General features: G+C 53.7%; 1 protein-coding gene across 1 annotated transcript in view; it reads left to right on the forward strand.

The window, feature by feature from the left end:
- Positions 1-19,367, forward strand: part of LOC130024615 (CAP-Gly domain-containing linker protein 1-like) — a 151,000-nt gene that overhangs the window by 21,162 nt on the left and 110,471 nt on the right. Inside the window, 1 exon segment of the mRNA XM_056115318.1 lies at positions 6,534-6,614. Coding sequence (XP_055971293.1) covers positions 6,534-6,614 — 81 coding nt within the window.

A 19,367-nucleotide genomic window follows, 5' to 3' on the forward strand; every position in this document is an offset into this window, starting at 1 on the left:
ATATACTTGAAGTGTATCGGGAAATCACGGCCAGGTCCTTACGCACAGGCAAGGATGATCCCGCTCTCTGGACAGAACCAGGTGGCTCGAGAGCTCCCAGCAGGCAAAGCAGCAGTGGACAGCCTGGGCCCTACTGGGCCCGTCGGTCAGGAGGCGTTTGGCAGCAGCTCAGATGATGCGGGGAAGCGGCAAGAGAACCTGCGACTGGACCGCAGCAGGGCGATGGAACAGGGATGGCCGGGCAGAAGGAGCGGAAGTCCTGGCCATCGCCGCTGCAGCCCCCGCCACCATGTGCCCGAAGAATGAAGATCAGGTCCCGCCTTGTCCCCTCCTGCAGGGGCCGTTGTGCAGAGAGGGATCTGGGTCTGCAGAGCGACCATGAGCAACCACGAGCCCAGGATAGAACGGACAGGACCCCCGGTCCCCGCAGCCCTTCAGCCCACTCCCCTCCCCTCCTCACTGTCTTTGCCTCTTCTCTCCTTCCCTTTGTGCTTGGTCTTTCCCTGAGCTGCCCTTGCTGTCCTGCTCGCTGGGCGTGAGCCCTCACACATTCGAACCCACCACTTTTTCCTTTTTTTTCCCCTGGACTCTGGCCATGCCCCAGCAATACTCAGGACTTACTCTGGACTCTGCACTCAGGAGTCACTCCTGGTGGGCTCAGGACCCTATGGGGTGGGTACCTGTTATCCAGCTCGGTTCAGCGGCGTGCAAGGCCAGCGCCTTTCCCGCAACTTTATCATTCTAGCCTCTCATCTTCCATTTTCGAAGGCAGATGGCACAGGGGTCTTTTATAGGGTCACACCCAGTGACCCCCAGGGGCACGGGGCCATTCCCAGAGACAAGAGTCTCTGGTTACTGCTATTCAGGCATGGGGCGGGTGCCCGGGAGAGCGAGGTGAGCTGGAAGGAAGAGGAAGAGAGAAGGGACAGGCTGCCCAGGGAGACCCTGACGGACCTGCAAGGCTGAAGATGCTAGAGCTGGCCTCAAGATCAAGCCAAGGGCTCATCCTTAAGGAAGCTCAGGCCAGAGCGGGCTGTGGAGGGGGCTGCCTCCGGCTCTGCAGAAGAGTCTCTGGATTCCCACGAGGCCCGAGGTCAGTGGAGCCCAGGTCCCGTCCAAGGATCTTCGGGAAGGTTTCATGACGTTTCTGCTGAGAGTCGCTGGCCCATATGCAAGGATGCAGCACTGCTCCATGTGCTTTGCCGAGGATCACCGCGTGCATGCCCGTGTCGGCCGGCCCCATCCCCTTCACGTCTCTTTTTCCTTTGCAGTTGCCGGAAACCTCCTCCCGCTACGCCCACAAGATCTCTGGCACCACCGCCCTCCAGTAGGCGCTGAAGGAGAAGCAGCAGCACATTGAGAAGCTGCTGGCCGAGCAGGACCTAGAGCGGGCAGAGGTGGCCAAGGCCACGAGCCACATGGGGGAGATAGAGCAGGAGCTGGCCCTGGCCGGAACGGGCACGACCAGGTGACGTCTGTGCAGACGGCAGTGCCGGGGCCGAGAGACGCCTGCGGTAGAGGCTGGGTGCGAGCTTGGTGCAGGCGGTGCAGGCAGAGGCCGTGGGTCCCCGTCTGCCGTCGTTGCGGCGCGTGGTTTGATTGCATGCCCCTTCTGCTCGCCCTGTGGGGGTTTAGGGAGTGCCGAGTTGTCCACGCCGGTGCTTTCGTGGTGTGGTTCCCCTCTGGCCTTCCAGAAATGCCGTAGCTTAGGTGGGAGATGCATTCAGCTTGCCGTGGTGATAGCCCACAGAGGGCTGTTGGGGCGGGCGAGGCCACTCACGCGCCGTTGCCTCTACAGCACGTCCTGGAGCTGGAGGCCAAGAACGACGAGCTGTGGGCCATGCTGGAAGCGGCCGACTGGGAGAAGGTGGAGCTGCTGAACCAGCTGGAGGAGGAGAAGAGGTGAGGCCGTGCCCGGAGCTGGGGGCTCCCTCGGGTGGGGCACTCCTGGCCTTCCAGGGCTGTGAGAACCAGAAACCAACGGGTGCCCAGTCCTGAGCACGGCCTCACCGGGAGGACTGGGGGCGGAACTCAGTGGAGCCAAGCCACCCCCGGCCCTCCCTGCTGTGTCCACCTGGCCTGGTATTCAGGAGGCCTGTGCTGGGTGGCAAGGAACTGTCCTAACCCAGTGGGGCCCTGTGGGAGTCCCTGTGGTGAAATCCCAGGCAGGAGTAAACCCACAGTACCCATGGGGCACGACAGCAGACAGACATGGCTCAGGCTAGGCTGCAGACAGATGGATGTGGTGCTCAGGCCGGGGTGCAGACAGACAGACATGGGGCTCAGGCCAGGCTGCAGACAGACGGACGCGGGGCTGAGGCCTGGCTGCAGACAGATGGACACGGGGTGCTGGCCGAGACCGCCTTTTCAGGTGGGCTCCCGGCATTGTGGTGCCCAGGGGCACTGCGAGTGCCTGGCTCAGCCCCTCAGCTCCACATGCCAACTCGACAGTCACTGGGAGCCCCTCCCCCCCCGCCTCCCCCTCTCCCCCGCCCCCGAGTCATTGGCTGCTTCTCCCCCAGGGGCTCAGTTGTTGTCCTGATGTGGGGACAGGCGCTGGCTGGGAGGGACTGGCAGGCGCCGCGGGTCAGTTTTTAACCACCTCTGTTAGCTGCGAGGCAGAAAGGGTTGATATGACACTGCACCTGGTGTTGGCTCGGCCTAACTTCCTCCTGTAGCCTGCGGGTCCCACCCAGTGCTCGAAGTTGAGGGGACTCGCTGACTTTCTTTTTTTTCTTTTTGGGTCAACCCAGCGATGCTCAGGGGTTACTCCTGCCTCGGCACTCAGGAATTACTCCAGGCATTGCTTCGGGGTCCACAGTGGTATGCTGGGAATTGAACCCGGGTCGGCCACGTGCAAGACAAACGCCCTGCCTGCTGGACTCTCGCTCTGGCCCTCCCCGAATCTCTCAGCCCTCCTGTGTGTGGAGCCGGGGGCTGGGTCAGGCGCATCTACAAGATGGTGGCCCTCTTGGGGCGCAGCAGTGACGCCCCTCACAACGTCTCCCTCTCCCCCACAGGAAAGTGGAAGACCTCCAGTTCCGAGTCGAGGAGGAGTCCATCACCAAAGGCGACCTGGAGGTAAAGCCCGGGCAGGTCCCGGAGGCTTGCAGGGTGCAGGCAAGGATGCGGGGCAGCCTGGCCAACCCCGCCGGGACCACTTCTGCTGGAGACTCCGAATCAGACAGGGATACCTGGGTTCATGCACCTGGCAGGGCCTGGCTGACACATCTCTGCTCCTTGGGGCTGGAGGCTGTTCTTGATGAGCGTTTTTCTCTCGTTCTGACAGTCGGGTCTATGCCTTTGCCTCAGCTTTGATTTTCAGTCGAGCAGCACAAATCAAATCCTTTAGAACCCCATTTTTTAGAAGGTTTTCCTTAAAACAAGACGAAGCAAAGAGTCAGTTTGAAAAAGACAAATTTCTATTTCTGCTTCTTTTCCTTCCTGTTTTAAGTTCATGGAAATTTTGTTTTCCCACCAGATGGAGGTGAAGTCCCTGCAGGCGGCCTCTGAGAAGCTCGCCAAGGAGAACGAGTGCCTGAGGACCAAGCTGGACCATGCCAACAAGGAGAATGCGGACGTGATCGCCCTGTGGAAGTCCAAGCTGGAGACGGCCATCACCCCGCACCAACAGGCCATGGGCGAGCCGAAGGCATCCGTGAGCCAGGGCGTGGGCGCTGAGGCGGCCGAGCTGGCCGAGCTCAAGATGCAGATCGAGAGGCTACAGTTCGAGTACCAGCAGGAGGTGGAGAGCCTGAAGGCCCAGCAGGCGGCTGAGCGTGCAGCACACGCCTCCGAGCTGAAGACGCTCAGGTCGCGGCTGTTCAGGACGGCCCAGGAGCAGAAGAACAGCCTGGAGGCCGCACGGGCCAAGCTCGACCAGATCGAGGACCAGCACCTGGTGGAGATGGAGGACGCCCTGAACAAGCTGCAGGAGGCGGAGACGAAGGTAAAGCACCTGGACGGGTTGCGGGCCGTGAGTAGTCAGCAAGCCCAGGCCCTGGCCAATGCCACGGCACAGCTGGAGGCCACCCAGCAGAAGCTCTTGCAGCTCGATGGGCTTTGGAAGGCCAGTTCCGAAGGTCAATTGGGAATGGAGAAGCTCAGGCAGCAGCTCCAGGTGGCTGAGCGGCAGATTCAGGAGTTAGAGAATGCAAAGCGGGCCGAGAGCTGCAGGTTGGTACTCGGGCGCCCTCGCCCACTTCCACGCTCGCTCCCTGCATGCTGTGTGTCAGTCTGCTCGCCGCCGTGTTCCGGCTTGGTGCTGACAGGTCTCCCGGTCACGTCCCGTGCGGTTCCCTCTGATGGGACTGAGAAGGTGTCGGCACGATTCTGGGGCTGTCATTGGTCCCCAGCACCCGGATGCCGTGCTAGCCTTGGCCCTGGCTAATCGGGCCCATCTGGGGTCTTTCTGAAACAGAGAATTCTTCACGAGGCCAGTGAGAAAACAAGATAGGAGCCCCCAGAGCAGACCTCTGCCCCCCACCCCTTGGGCCCGCTGCATACTCGCCGAGTCCGCCCAGACACTTGGGCTCGAGTCAGGCCGCGAGGGTATTTCCCTGACCTTGCTGACCACCTGCTCGTGTGACAGGCTTTGCCCTCCTCTCCCCGAGGCGCCTCAGTTCCCAACTGGTGCTCAATGCCTCTGAGCCTCTGAGCTCCCTCAGGGCTGGTGACGTGACCCATCTTGGTATTTCTCATTGCCAGCCCCTCCCTCCCTGCAGCACAAGCCCCCGCGCAGCCCTGCAGAGATTTCATCCCTTTCAGCCTCTAAGGGGTGCTTGGACCAAGTCCGCCTTCCAGCATGACCCCCTGCTGGCCACAGGCATGGACTCTCATGGTAGCCCTGACCCTGGGGAAGGACGAGACAGTGAGATCTGGGCCAAGCCGAGGAAGCTGCAGTTCTCACCAAGGAGCCCCGAGAGATGCCCTTTTCCTCCTATAGGATTGTGGTGGCAGGGACGTGCCCTCAACCCCCCCCCCCGCTCCCCTCGCGCTGGGCACTTTGTTGGAGAAACTTCTCTGTTGGCCAAGATGGAAGGGCTGTGGGCTTTCTAGACAGGACTGACAGACATAACAGAAGGGCCCCGAGATCCCCGGGAGTTCCTCTCAGGACTCAGGACTCCTTGGCTGGCATTCCAGAAACATCGGCTGAAACAAATGGAATCAATTCCTAGGACACAGCAGGGGATAGCTGACCCACTTGTTCGCATCAAGATGTAACAAACGTCAAGTTCGGGTGACTGCTGTCTAGTAGATTAGAGGTTCTTCATTTTAAATTTCATATTGAAACCCCTCAAACTTTTAAAGTCACAGAAAAGAAACTACAAGATAGTAAATCTTGGGGGCCGGAATGATAGTACAATGGGAAGGGCATTTGCCTTGCACGCGGCCCACGTGGGTTCGATCTCCATCATCCCATAGGGTCACTGTCATTGTCTCTACCCTCCCGTTGTTTATCGATTAGCTCGAGGGGACCCAGTAACGTCTCCATTGTGACACTTGTTACTGTGTTTGTCATATCGAATACATCACGGGGAGCTTGGCAGGCTTTGCCTGCAGGCGAGATACTCTCGGTGAGCTGGCCGGGTTACTGCCAAGGAGAAATTCCTGAGCATTTAGGGTGACCGTAAAAGCCAAAAGAAAAAAAAAAGATAACCTTTTATTCCCTCCCTTCCCTCCCTTTCCCTTTCTTCCCTGTTTCCTCCCTCCCTCCTTCCTATCCTTAGCTTCCCTCCACCCTTGCTTACTTCCTTCTTCCTCGCCAAGCCATGCTCTGGGCTCTGGGGTCCTCCCGCCCAGCAGTAGTGGGGCTTTTCAGCTTGTGGACCGATCTCAGTCTCGTCCAGTGGTGCTGCAGTTCCAACTCGGGCCTGGTGTGTACTCCAGCCCTTTGTGCCGTCTCCCCGGCCCTGGAAAGTCAGTCTTTCTCATAGGCTTTCTTATTTTCTGGTCATGCCAAAGTTAGGTCTAGAAAACGCCTCTGTTTGGGCCGTTTTCAATAACCACTAGACAGTCATCACCAGAACTGCCGGCGCCAAGCCCTTGGCTTCGCGAGCTTCAGGCAATCACGCTCACCTCACGCCTCTGTTCTTTGGGGTTGTGTTGGGTCATGGGATTCTCATACGTGTTTTCTGTTTTGTTTTCCCCTTCCCATTCCTGTTTGTCTCCTTGGTCCATTCACTCCATCCTTGTGACTCTGGTAGGCCGATAGCCTGGCCGAGGAGCTGCAGGGGCAGGGGCTAGCGCTTCGTAGTCTTCAGGAGAACTTGAACGAAAGCGGCCAAGCTGAGGGGCCGTGTGTGCGCACGTGTGTGTGTGCATGTGTGTTTGTGTGTGCATGCTGGTGAGCAGAGCAGAGGGGCTGTGTGTGTGCGAGTGTGTATGTTTGTGTGTTTGCGTTGTGTGTGTGTGAGTTCGTGTTTGTGCGTGTGTGCTGGGAGCGGGCAGGGGGCCGGCGGCTGACGGTGGCCCCCGGGTCCCCGCAGGAGGAGAAGGTGGACGTGTGCCGCAGCCAGTGCCAGGCTCTACAGGCCGAGCTCACCAAGGCCAGCGTGGAGATCCAGGGGCACCACGAGGAGGCGCCGCAGGCCCTTCAGCAGCTGCTGCTGCAGGCGAAGGAGAAGCTGCAGGCGGTGCAGGCGGAGAACGGGAGACTGCTGCGGGAGGTGGCCGAGCTGAAGACACAAGCCGACAAGGCCAAGGTGGGTGGCCGCAGTGCAGCGCCACGGCTGATGGCGGCCGTGGCCCGTATGTGTGTTGGTGCCCGGCCTCTTTCCACCACGCACCGCAGCCAGGGCTACGTCTCCTCTCTGGACCACCTGCTGGCCCAGTTCTGTGGCCAGCAGCCTCGTGTGCATGCTCAGGTCAGTCCCATTCCAGTAACATGGCCGTCAGCGGTCAGCTGCCCAGCACACACCAGTAGCCTGCTGCGGCTCATGGCTGCTGAGCTGGACAGAGAAGATAGCCCTTGCTGCAGAAAGTTCTGGAAAGTACATGGCGGTTCAACTGTGGTGTGCATTGAGACTCAGAAATGAAAACGCACAACCCGTTGCTGACGGGCAGGGAGAGCAGGTGAGGGAGACCCTGACCCGTGTGCGGCCAGTCCTCCTGGAGCCCCTGGGCCCCTCCAAAATGACTGCAAACACCACCCTCCGATTGCTCATCGATTGGCTCGAGCGGGCCCACTAATGTCTCCATTTTGAGACTTGTTACTGTGTTTGGCAAGCAAAAACTGTTGGCTTCAGTCTCCAAAGCTTGGTGGATTCGTCCGGATTTTCTATAAAGTGTATAACTTTTGGGACTAAGTCCATTTCCTGCCTCTGTTTGTCCCTGTGAAAATCGTTTGACAAGCAGTGGTTGCTTTTCCCTTCCCCTCCTGCACAAAGTTCCAAAACAAAATACTTTTTGTAGTTCTTTGAATTGTATTGAAAACTAGTTTTTGAATGCATCCCTTCTAGGACAGAGTGATGGATTTTATAACAGAAGAATTGAAGTGGGGGGAAAAAATCTTATGCCCCAATGTCAAGATCCAACTGTACTTACACCTTCCGGGGAGCTGTCAGGAATCATTTCAGACGGCATTTCAAAAATCAACTCGGCTGATAGTAGAATGGGTAGGGTGCTGCCTTGTACTCGGCCAACTTGGGGTTGATCCCCAGCATCCCGTCCTCCGGCCCTGCCAGCAGTGATCCCTGAACACAGAACCCTGAGCGAGACCCGAACACCAGCAGGTTTGGGGCCCCCATCCACAAAATAGGCAGGTAGTTATGTTGACGCTAAGAAGCTAACTGTGTCTGAGCCTCTCCATCCTGAGTCTGTGTGTGTGTGTGTGTGTGTGTGTGTGTGCGCGTGCGCGTATACACGCGTGTGCAGGTAAGACTACTCTGCCATTTTCATTTCTGGTATTTAGGCCACATGAAGTGCTTGGCTTGCTTGTGCCTGCTTGATCTCATTCTTGTTTCCATTCTTCCCCGCTTTTTGTTTCTGCAGTCCTTAACTTGCTTATTAAGCTCGGCCAAAGAAGAGATGGAGCTGATGTCAGAGGATCGCAGGGCCCTGAGGTCAGAGAATGAATTGCTGGTGAAGGAGAAGCTCTGTCTGAAGTCTGAGAGAGGGTGGTTTCAATTGAAACTCAGAGAAGCGGAGGCCAAAAACTCTTCGCTGCGGGAAGAGCAGAGGAAGCTCTGGCTCTTGAACCAAGCGATTCGCATGGATAAGGAGAAGGTCATCGAGGCCAGGTGGGCCGCGGAGAAGCTCTGCCAGCAGGAGCGGCTGGACCGAGAAGCCCTCGAGGCGGAGAAAGAGAAAGTGCTGGAAGAGGGCAGGGCGGTGCAGGAGGAGCTCCAGAGGGTGGGCGCGGAGAAGGACGCACTGCAGGTCGCCAAGCTGGGGCTGCAGGCCCTGGTGGAGGAGCTGCAGATGAGCAAGAGCAGCCTGGTGGCCGAGTGCAAGAAGGGCCTGGAGGAGAGGGGCCAGCTGGAGGAGCATGTCAAGAAGCTGGTTCTGGACTACCTATCCCTGGCCAAGGACAAGGACAACATCATCCAGAAGCTGCAGTGCTCCTCCGAGGAGCTGGCTCGGGATCAGAAGTCGCTTGTGCAAGAGATCGAGGAGCTCACGGCTGAGAAGGAGGAGGCCGCCCACGTGGAGTCGGCCCTGCATGAGCAGCTGAAGAGCCTTGGCTCTGAGAAGGAGCTGCTGGGCCAGAAGGCCACGAAGCTCCAGCGGCAGCTGCACTGGCTGCTGAAAGACCAGGCGCTGCTGGAGGCGCAGCAGACCGAGCTGCTGGCCGAGCGGGAGGCGTCCCTGCAGGCCCTGGCCTCCCTGGAGGACACCAGGAACACCAATGCGATGATGCAGAGTAAGGTGGGTGATGGTAGTGACCAGGGCTGTGTAGGCCCGGCCTCAGCCTTGAGAGAAACCATATCCTGGGCCATAGTGATAGCACAGCGCGGAGGGCGTTTGACTTACACACCGAATTCCCAGGTTCAATCCCCGGCATCCCATATGGTCCCCTGAGCACCGCCAGGAGTAATTCCTGAGTGCAGTTGTAGGTGAGCCAGTGCCCTCTGAACTCACAGCCCCACTTTCCCGGGCTCAAGTGACGGCTGACAGCCTGAGCTGTTCCACCCTAGCCAGGAGTGATCCCTGAGCACAGAGCTAGGGTTTATTCCCTACCCCACCGGGTGTGGCCCCAAACAAACCAAACTGACTACCCACAAAGGTTCTAGATAAGCATGTATACATACACAGACATGTATATATGTCTATATGCGTGTATGCTTCAAAAGAGTCGGGGAATATCTACCATTTAAAATATCCGAGAATGATGCCGGAGCAATAGCATAGCAGGTAGGGTGTTGGCCTTGCACATGGCCAACCCAGGTTCCATCCCCGGCATCCCATATGGTCCCCGAAGCACCGCCAGGAGTACTTCCTGGGTGCAGAGCCTGGAGTCACTCCTGAGCAAGGCCGGATTGTGACCCAAAAACCCCCTCCCCAAATTAATTGATTCATTAAAATAACAGAAGCCAAAAAGAGGGAAGCTGAGGAAGAAGGGGCTGTGCTCCCCTGGCGCCCGTGAGAACCAGGGGCTGCGCACATGCTGCCGGAACCCCACCCCCACACGCTCCCAGCACAAGAGATGATGCTTAAGGAGTGAGAGGCCCCTTGGACAAGGACACATCCCTTCAGTCAAGGGGTCATGTCCTTGCCAGAGCCCTCCAATGCCCTTCCTCTTGCTGCTCTCCCAGAACCTGGGCTTCGGGCTCCTATCACATTGGCAAATCTTCACTTTGCCAGAGTCGAACACCACTTTGGAGGGCTTCTTCCCTGCCAGGAAGGTTCAGTCGCAAATGGAAACGCCCACCAGCATGTGGCTTTTCCAGCCTCTTTGCGCATGCTCTAGTCCCAGAGCTGGGGGAGTCTGGTCCTCTGGGCTGCCTTCCTGCTTCTTGCTCCTGTCAAGGGAGACAGCTGGGTGGGGTCCTCCGGGGTTTGCACACTTGGCTGCAGTCCGGTGCCTGCACCTACCATCACCAGGCTCGGGTCTGGCCTGCAGCAGGAGTCAGCCTTGGGGCCTCCTTGATGTCTCTCCTTCCCCAACCCCCCTTCCATCCCACCCGGGTCTGCAGCGCTTTATCGTTTGAATCCTCTCCAAGGAAGAGGACCATCTGGGTCCCAGTGCCCTGAGGAGTTCCCGCACACCCTCACTTCCTGCACTTCTGTACTTAACAGCCGGTGGTCCTGGAGGGCACTTGTGGGCTGAAGTGAACTTTGCATGTGGGCTGTGCAGGTGGACCCTGTATGGGTTTGTTGGGAACTGAACATTTCCATGTTTTGTTTTGTTTTGTTTTGTTTTGTTTTGTTTTCAGCTGGAGGAAGAGAGATCTGCGTTTCTTGGCTCTAGTGTGGGATGGCCTGGGCACTCTCAGAGACTGGCCATCAGAACTTGCCCTGAGGGAGAAAAAGAATCAGTCTGTTTTTCTGGTTTTATTTACACTTTCTTTGGGGGCCACACCTGGCGATACTCCAGGCTTCCTCCTGGCTCTGAACTCATTAATCACTCCTGGCTGCTCTCCGGCGGCCCCTATAGGATGCCAGGAATCAAACCTGGGTTGGCTGCGTGCGAGGCAAGCACCTTTCCCGCTGTGCTATCACTCAGACCCAACGCGCCTGCCAGTTTTCAAGTGAAACATGAATGTTTGTGCCTACAGTCATGCTTGCTTTTGTAAAGTGGGATTTCCCCCCGCCCCATTCATTTGAAAGAAGTGACTTTGTCTTTGTAGGAGAGGGAAGACCCCTCTTGACTCCCTGCTCTGAGAAGAACCGAGGGGTACCAGCATCTCTTCCTGGGGTCTTCCCTGGGCACCCGGGAGCTTGCGCTCAGGAAGGGAAAGGGGAGCTCTGGCTGCCTCCAACCCTGGGGCAGGGACTGGAAGCGGGGCCCAGCCTCCTCTGTGGCGGGCTCCCATGGCTCCCGCAGATGGCTCACCGTCTCACGCTCTCCTTGAACACAGATTGATTTCCTGAATTCCGTGATTGTGGACCTCCAAAGAAAGAATCAGGACCTCAACGTGAAAGTGGAGATGATGTCCGAGGCGGCTCTCAAAGGGAACGGGGATGACCTCAACAATTACGACAACAAAAACTTCGGCCCAGCCACCTCATTCTCTGCACTCTGCAGAAATCTCCAGCAGTTCCTGGATTAGATAGCAAGCTACTTGTGAAACACCTAAAACAACCAATTTACTGTCTTTACAAAGTTTATTTTTTTCCACTGTGGTTTTAGATGAATGTATGATGAGAAATTCAACATTAATAATTTTGGATTTTCTTATCAGAAAAAATTAAATGAAGGACCTGAACCATCAGAAGTTTATCATCCAGTCTGAATCTCTTTATGTTCATTTGAATGTTTTCTAGTTCTGTAAAACGTGATAAATAATGTACCATCAGGGCTACATGGATTATAAGAACTTCTATAATTGTATATATGCTTTTGATGTATTTTCCTCTGGAGATTATCAAGTGTCTCACCAGTGAAAGATCGTAATCCATTGACATTTTGAGTAATAAACACGATTGAAATTGTTTCACAAACTATGTAAAGCAGTATTAAAATTAGAGCAAACAATGTTCTTTATCTACTTGAATAAAATTATTTCCTTTTTGCCAGTGATAACTGATTATTCTCCGGTTTATTTATAAAAGATTTTTGGCTAGCAATCAAGAACTATAGAGTCAAAGAAGTCAAAGAGTTTCTACAATGGAATTCTGATACACCAATTTCTTTTAGTTTCTTTATGTTTGTGCCACACCTGGTGATGTCTTAGCGCTTATTCATGGCTCTGCACTCAGGAATCACTCCTGACAGTGCTTGGGCAGACTATACGAAACGTCAGGGATTGAAGCCAGATTGGCCAAAGCACATGCCCTCCCAGCTGAACTATTGCTCTGTGCCTGTATGCCATTTTCTTAAAAGTGTTTATCTTGGGATAAAGAGGTAGTACAGTGAGTAGGTTTCTTATCTTGCATGTGGCTGATCTGGGTTGAATCGCAGGAATCCCATCCAGTCATCTGTGCCCCGGCAGGAGCAATCGCTAAGTGCAGAGGCAGGAGTAAACCGTAAGAAGCACTGGGTTGGGGGTATGGTGCCACCAGCAGGTCTCTCTGTACCTGTGAGGTGAGTGCATCAGCAGTCTGATGGCGCCTTCAGACTTCCAGGTACCCCCTATTTGCTGCTGTGCCTTGGGCCAGACCCCAAAAACGTGGGGCAGAGTTTACCAAGAAAGTAAACAGGCAAAAGTTAGGTATGTGGGAGACACAGACACAAACCACCTCCAGTCCAGCTATATAATTGGAGGCATGGCCTCTCTGGTTCCTGATTGAACTGCTTAACGGCCATGATCCCAGAGACTCAGAAACAAATCTCGAAACCCAACAGCTTTGGGCAGAAATGTGTCCAGTCCCTGAAGTAAGTTACAGGCACTGGGCCACCCCAGGTGGGAATAGATTTCGTGCCTTGGCCCGTTCCCCCTGGCAGCCCGCTGGCCGCCATCCTCCAGAGGCCACTGGACAGTCAGGTTTGGGCTCACAGTGACGAGACACTTAGGGCCTCACGGGATGTTGGGTGGAGCTGGCCCTTTCCTCCCCAACGAGACCCCAAGTCGTCACCCACAAACGGCCTCTCTGGCTGCTGATTTCATCTTGGAACCCAGCAGGTTTTGGCAAGAAATTCCTCCAGATTTAATGGTTAAAATTGTGGAATTTCAAAATCGCGCAGCCACTACAGCAGCCACGCGATGTCATATGTTATTCATAACCAGGAGTAGAAAACAAATTGTCTACTGTTGCCTTTACAGCAGATCTGAGCACCAAATAATAATGGTGGGTCCGGTGTCAATATATTGAATGTAATCAAAGCAGAGAGAGTAATATGGAAATTATCTCCTCTACAGGTAGGGGGAGGGTGTGGGATGGGTCTATACTGGGGTTTTTGGTGGTGGAGAATGGGACCTGATGAAAGTACGGGTGTTTCATTTTATGACCAAGACTTAAACGCGAAAGTTTTGTAACTGCTCTCATGGTGATTCAATCAATAAAATTATAAAAAATGAAAAGAAAACCACTGGGTGAGGTTTAAAAGCAAAAAAAAAAAAACCCCAAAACAAACAAAACCTTTCTTGCATTATTGCAAAGCTTCCTAGTCAATGTACCTTAAAATGAATGCCTTCAGTGATTCTTCACAAGACAAAAATGAAGGGACACCAAGCAGTACAAACACCATCAATCCATAAAGTCTGGGAAAGAACTGGACATTGCTATATTATTAACCCAAAATGAACAGAACCAAATATGCTTATAAGCACCAACTCCTGTACGTTTGAAGCACATGTCCTCACGTTGAGATTTCTGGAAAAAGAACTTGAGTAGGACTGTTACTGTCAGCCTTCATAATACCCAATAGCAGTCCTTGACCTTAGAATCTATGGTAGGGAATTCAAACGGTCTATACATGAATCATGGTTACTTTGCAGGATATCCAAATATTATTACATCGTACTGTGAGTATTCTGTAATACTACGTTGTAAGTAAGTAAACTGTAGATTGGAGAGAGAGCCCTGGGGCAAGGCTGATGCCTAGCAAGCAGCAAACCCAGATTCTTTTCCCTGGCACTTCATAGGGTCCCCAGTATCCCCTCCAGGAGTGATGCCTGAGCAGAGCCCAGAGGAGCCTCAGCACTGCTGGATATGATTCCCAAGTCCCTTCACAAATATAAGTAAGCACCCATATTGTGGAATATGATATATATGGTCACAGTCCTCCCGTTGTTCATTGATTTGCTTGAGCGGGTCCAGTAACGTCTCCATCGTGAGACTTGTTGTTACTGTGTTTGGCATATTGAATATGTCAAGGGTAGCTTGCCAGGCTTTGCCTTGCGGGCGAGATACTCTCGGTAGCTTGCCAGGCTCTCCGAGAGGGGCGGAGGAATCGAACTCGGGTCGGCCATGTTGGCTGCGTGCAAGGCAAACGCCCTACCCGCTGTGCTATGGCTCCAGCCCATAATACACACACACACACACACACACACACACACACACACACACACACACACATGAGATTGATATCCAAGGCTAGAAAAATGGAGGCCAGGAGGCCTTGTCAATGATTGGAAAAAAACACACGTGTAGGGGACAGAGGATGCTTAGGATAGAGTAGGGACCAGTATGGCAATAATGGTTGTGATGTAGGCAGGTAGATGGGGAAAGGCCCTTTGCAATGAAACAAAGTTTCATGGAAGAAGAATTCTAGGAATGAGCCACCTTGTGGATACAGAAAGTAAAGGCCCGATAAGACCATCTGCAGACCCTGAGGATAAAGGCCTCCTCCCCATGAAATTCCTCTTTTTGGACCTCCCTGGTAACCTCCTTAGCAACGGACTTTTACCTGGGAAGAAGCCCTACGTGGGGGCAGGTTGGAGAAACCCTATAAAGGCCACCTTGAACAAAGGAGCCCATGTGCTGCTTAATTCCTGCACTCTGTATGGTCCCCCGAGCACCGCCAGGAGTGTTCTCTGAGCACAGAGCCAGGGGTAAGCCCCGAACACCGCCAAATGTGCCACAAAAAAGAACTATCTTGTTACAGATTCGTTTTCTGCATGTACTGTTATGACTAAGGAGAACAAAAACTTCAACCAGAGTATCAGGAGAAAAAGACATACTTCAACAGGATGGAAAAAATCTTGAACTGAGGTGGGGCAGATAGGCCCAGAATTTGAACTTCCTGCAGAAATGCAAACGAAAGTCAGAATGAAAAGGACAAATAGGGTCTCGGAAGCCTGTGCCCTGGCTCCGTGGGGCACCCCGGGCGCCCCTAGCGGTATGGAGGGAGATGAGGGGGTGTGATGTCACTATTTTCACGTGACCGCGGCGTCACGTGGCGGCGGGGCCCAGTGGAGCCAAGGCCACGCACCTGTGGTCAGGCGGGTGAACCTGAACGTGCTGCGCGAGTTCCTGGACATGTGCGCGGGCAGCAAGCTGACAGCCGGGGCGGGTGGCGGCCTCTGGGTCTGGGGGCGCCACCCAGAGTCGGCAGCCCCGAGAGAGGGGGCGTTGCGCTCCCCGCCCCTGTGGCCTGGCTCTGGGAAGGAAAATGGGAGTGACCTGAGTCCTTCTCAGCAGGACGATTACAGCCCCGCGTCCAGGCACTCCCCGCTGTCCCCGTGTGCGGGGTGGTGCTGCATGCTATCCTGGGTACCACTTCTCCCAGCTGCCTGTTCCTCCACGGTTCATCCAATCAGTTACGCCAAATGGGGAAAAAGTACCCTGGTGTCGCACAGGCGAAATGCTCACAGGCTGCTTGGCATTCATCCTGGCCCCCAGTGACACCATCCTTGCCTAGGTAGAGGCGAAGGTCAGCTGGAGGCCTGACTCTCTCAGGGGCACCTGACACTGTCCCAGCTTTCCAAATACTCTCTCAGAATTAAGATACCTATGGGATACCTACACGAGAAGTTTTCATTTGATTGATGCTGGATTATATGACGCCTGTTACATGCTGGGTTGAACGGTTTCCTTGGCAGTTCACCCACGGGGTTCATGACCCCAGTCTGACCCCAGGACACTGCATACACACTCTTTGTGGATGACAGTGAATGTGCTTCCGTGGCCAGTAGCACCCCTTGCCCTGACGCTGTTTTTCTTCAGGCCACAAAATAGGAGTGTGGTTAGCTATTGCTAACGGCAAGTTTTGTTTGTCCAGAGTTTGCAAATGACTGTTGTTTGCTGTTGGCCGTTATTGAAATCCCTTTTACTAAAAGAACGGGATGCTTCTCTCTCCCGCAGGCAATACTTTGAGATGAGTATCTCACAGGACCATTTGGCTTGATTGCACAGTACTCATTTCTAAAGGTAAAAAGGTTTTGGTTATTATTATTTTTTTGAAACTGTCATTCTGGACTCTAGCAAGAGTAATATGATGTTCCACTTCTGGAGTAAGTGGTGTGCAGAGCTGTCTGGTTTTTAGAATCACTGACGCTGTTATGAGTGGTAAATGTTTTATCTTCTGTGGACCTTTTGTTTATTTATTTGAAGTAAAAAAAAAACATTTTATTTGGTGACCTTTAGGAAGAGGACGAGCGGAGAGAGAGTAACATTTCAGGAGAGACTGTGGGCTTCTCCAAAGACAGAGAGAGCCCCTACACACATCCCAACATTAGAAGTTTTTCAGACACAGGATTGGTTACTTCAGCCTGAATTTATACACCTGGCTTTTGGGAATCTAAATTTGTATACTAAAGTGGTTTTGAATTTTATTTGGGGGCTCGTGCCAGGCAGTGCTCAGGACTTACTCCTGGCTTTGCACTTAGGATCACTCCTGGCAGTGCTCAGTGGACAGTATGGGGTGCTGGGGATAGAACCCCGGGTCAGCTGAATGCAAAGCAAGCACCTTCACCACTCTACTTTCTCCCTAGCCCCAGGTCTCCTGAGCACTGCCCCTGGGCACCTGCTGGTGGTGAGTCTTAGCAGTTCGATGAGGCTTGGCGCTGTGGTGGCAGGGATATCCCAGGCCACTCCAGTGGCCTCTCTTGGGATGCACATGGCAATGCTTGAGACCCTTGTGGTGCCAGGGGGCGAAGTTGGCAGTCATGTGTCAGGCATGTACCATAACCCCTGCATTCTCTGACTCAACACTAAAGTCTACTGTGCTTTGGAGTGGGAGTGTTAGAACACCTGAGTTTTTGTTGTTGGTCTGTTTTGTTTGGGCCACCCCTGGCAGTGCTCAGACTTACCCCTAGCTCTGCACTCAGGAATGACTCTTGGTGGTGTTTGGGGACGGTGTGGGAGGCCGGCAATCCAACCCGGGTTGGCTGCCTGCAGTGATGTCTGAGTTTGGGTAGGCTGCTAAGCTTTAGGGGTTCTGTTCACCATTTGTATGTGTGCTTTCCTAGGAACATGAGGTGGCGAAAATGTTCACACTCAAAGGAAGCCGCTTGCAAGCAGCGGATGTCAAGAATATCATTTTTTTCGTCAGACACCGGCTAGAACTGATGGATATAATTGCTGAAAATGTGCTTAGGTATCTCAGAACTGATGCATGGTCCATACGGAATCATTCCTCTAGTGGTTTTAGTGCTCATCAGGACACCTTTGCTTGCCAGCGCTTTAGGAAGTGGATCTTTGGACAGATGTGAGAGTGTGTCGGAGGAGAATGGGGGGTCAGGAGTAGGATACTCTGCAGCCAGACAAGGATAGATCCTCGGAACCCAGTGTGGTCCCCAAGTTTTCCAGGAGTGACTTCTGAGTACATAGCCAGGAGTTATCCCTGAGCACCTGCAGGTGTGGCCCAAAAACTATAAATAGAGTATGTGAAACTTTGTGCATTGGGGCTTGTGGAGGCAGGGCAAACCACAGAAACCCACTCTCTCAGGACAGTATGAAGATCCAGCCGGTCTCAGTAGAAGGACCCAGAATTTTTTATAAAAAGAAAAACAGCTAGTGGTTCTTTTTCAAGTACTGAATACCATATGCTCAAATTTCATAAGCAACGTCAGGAGAAGCTGATTAAAATTTAATTCTGCAGCATTTATGGAGGAAGTGCACCAGCCCAGTCTGCATTACGTTTGATCAACGTGGCCCCTAGGGACGGACTTAAAAGCATGCGGGGTATTTGCCCAAGATCGGGCATGGTGTGAAGCAACCATTTATTTTCCTAGAGACATCGCTTGATTAAATAGAAACATTTTTTTTTTCGGCAAGAAACAGATGTCCATTGCAATAACCCTGAGAGGTTTTTGGGTTTTTTTTTCTCTTTTTGGGTGACACCCGGCAATGCACAGGGGTTACTCCTGGCTCTGTACTCAGGAATTACCTGCGGTGGTGCTCAGGGGACCATATAGGATGCTGGGAACTGGGAATCGAATCCGAGTCGGCCGCGTGCAAGGCAAACCCCCTACCCACTGCGCTGTTGCTCCAGCCCCAACCCTGAGAGTTTTCATGTCCCATCAATGGCCCAAGAGAAGCAGCACTGCCCCTTGGCAGAGCACAGGTCAGCGGTTTCCAGAAAAAGCATCACATCAAGAGAGCAGGAAAACTCGAAACTTGGGCCGAGTCAGTAGTGGGGGGTTAGCTGATAAGCGTCTCTTTAGAGCCCACTGTGTGTCAGGCACAGGTGGGGCCCTGGGGAGCAGTCCTCGCGTCGGGGCCTCGGGACAACGCACAGTCCTTCTTTTGCAGTGAAGACAGACGTGGCCCCACAAGAGATTTCCATATTTTGTTTGTGCCCCGGCGTAGCCTGCTGTGTGAGCAGCGGCTTAAGGACCTGGGCGTCCTGGGCTCCTTCATCCATAGGGAGGAGTACAGCCTGGACCTCATTCCCTTCGACGGGGACCTTCTCTCCATGGAGTCAGAGGGCGCCTTCAGAGTAAGTTCAGTGTGTGCCCTTTGAACTTGACACTCGTTTCTGCCTCGTTTGTGATGGTGACACTCACACTGGCATTTTAGTGATTCCTGGAAGTGTCCAGTTTCTTCCTTTTGGGGAGAGATGGGAGTTGGTCCACACCCAGCAGAGCTCAAGGTTTACTCCTGGTTCTGTGCTCAAGGATCACTCCTGCGCATGCTCGGGGACCATATGTGGTGCTGGGGCTAGAACCCAGATTGGCTGCGTGCAAGACCAGCGCCTTCCCCTGTGCTGTCTCTCCGGCCGCTGTTCCTCTTGCTTATGGAGAACCTCCTGTTCCAACAAATTGGCTTAAAATTGTTGTTGCCCTTACTGAATTCTCAAAAATCAATTGTCCTTAAATGTGTTGATTTCTGGTGTTTCTCTGCTGCTGTTCGATGTTTGTCCTTGTGCCCGTCCCACCCTGACTTGACTGTGGCTGTGGAGGAAGCTTTGAGAGTGGAAGGCAGGGCCGCTCCAGCGAGAAATAGTCAAGTCTGTCACTGCGTTTTTCCAGTTAGCCCTTTGTGAGTGATTTTGTTTCCATGTCTTGCCTTTCCCATTGATTGAGTCTTGGCAAGACCTGAAGACTTTTATCTTACATTTTCATTTTCTAGAAATAAAATTGCTTACATTTTTCATTCAAACTCTTGAGGTTCTGCAGTGTGACCTCAGGGCTGGGTGCAGGGTGTGCTGGAAATTCTGTTTCTCCCACACGCCCGTCCCAGCCCGTTTCCTACTGGTTATTTTCAGCACATATTTATTTGTGATTTATTTGAGATCTCCAAGCCTGCACGGTTTGGGACTGGACCTGTCAGTAGCTAGACAGTTACACCCTCCAACTGCCGTGTAACCCCAACAACGGCCAGGATCCAGAGATTATCACAACAAGCTCCCGGGAGCGCGCGGCCACGAACATTATTGA

This window comes from Sorex fumeus, unplaced genomic scaffold, assembly GCF_029834395.1.
Source record: "Sorex fumeus unplaced genomic scaffold, SorFum_2.1 ptg000029l, whole genome shotgun sequence".
In the NCBI taxonomy this organism is placed as follows: domain Eukaryota; kingdom Metazoa; phylum Chordata; class Mammalia; order Eulipotyphla; family Soricidae; genus Sorex; species Sorex fumeus.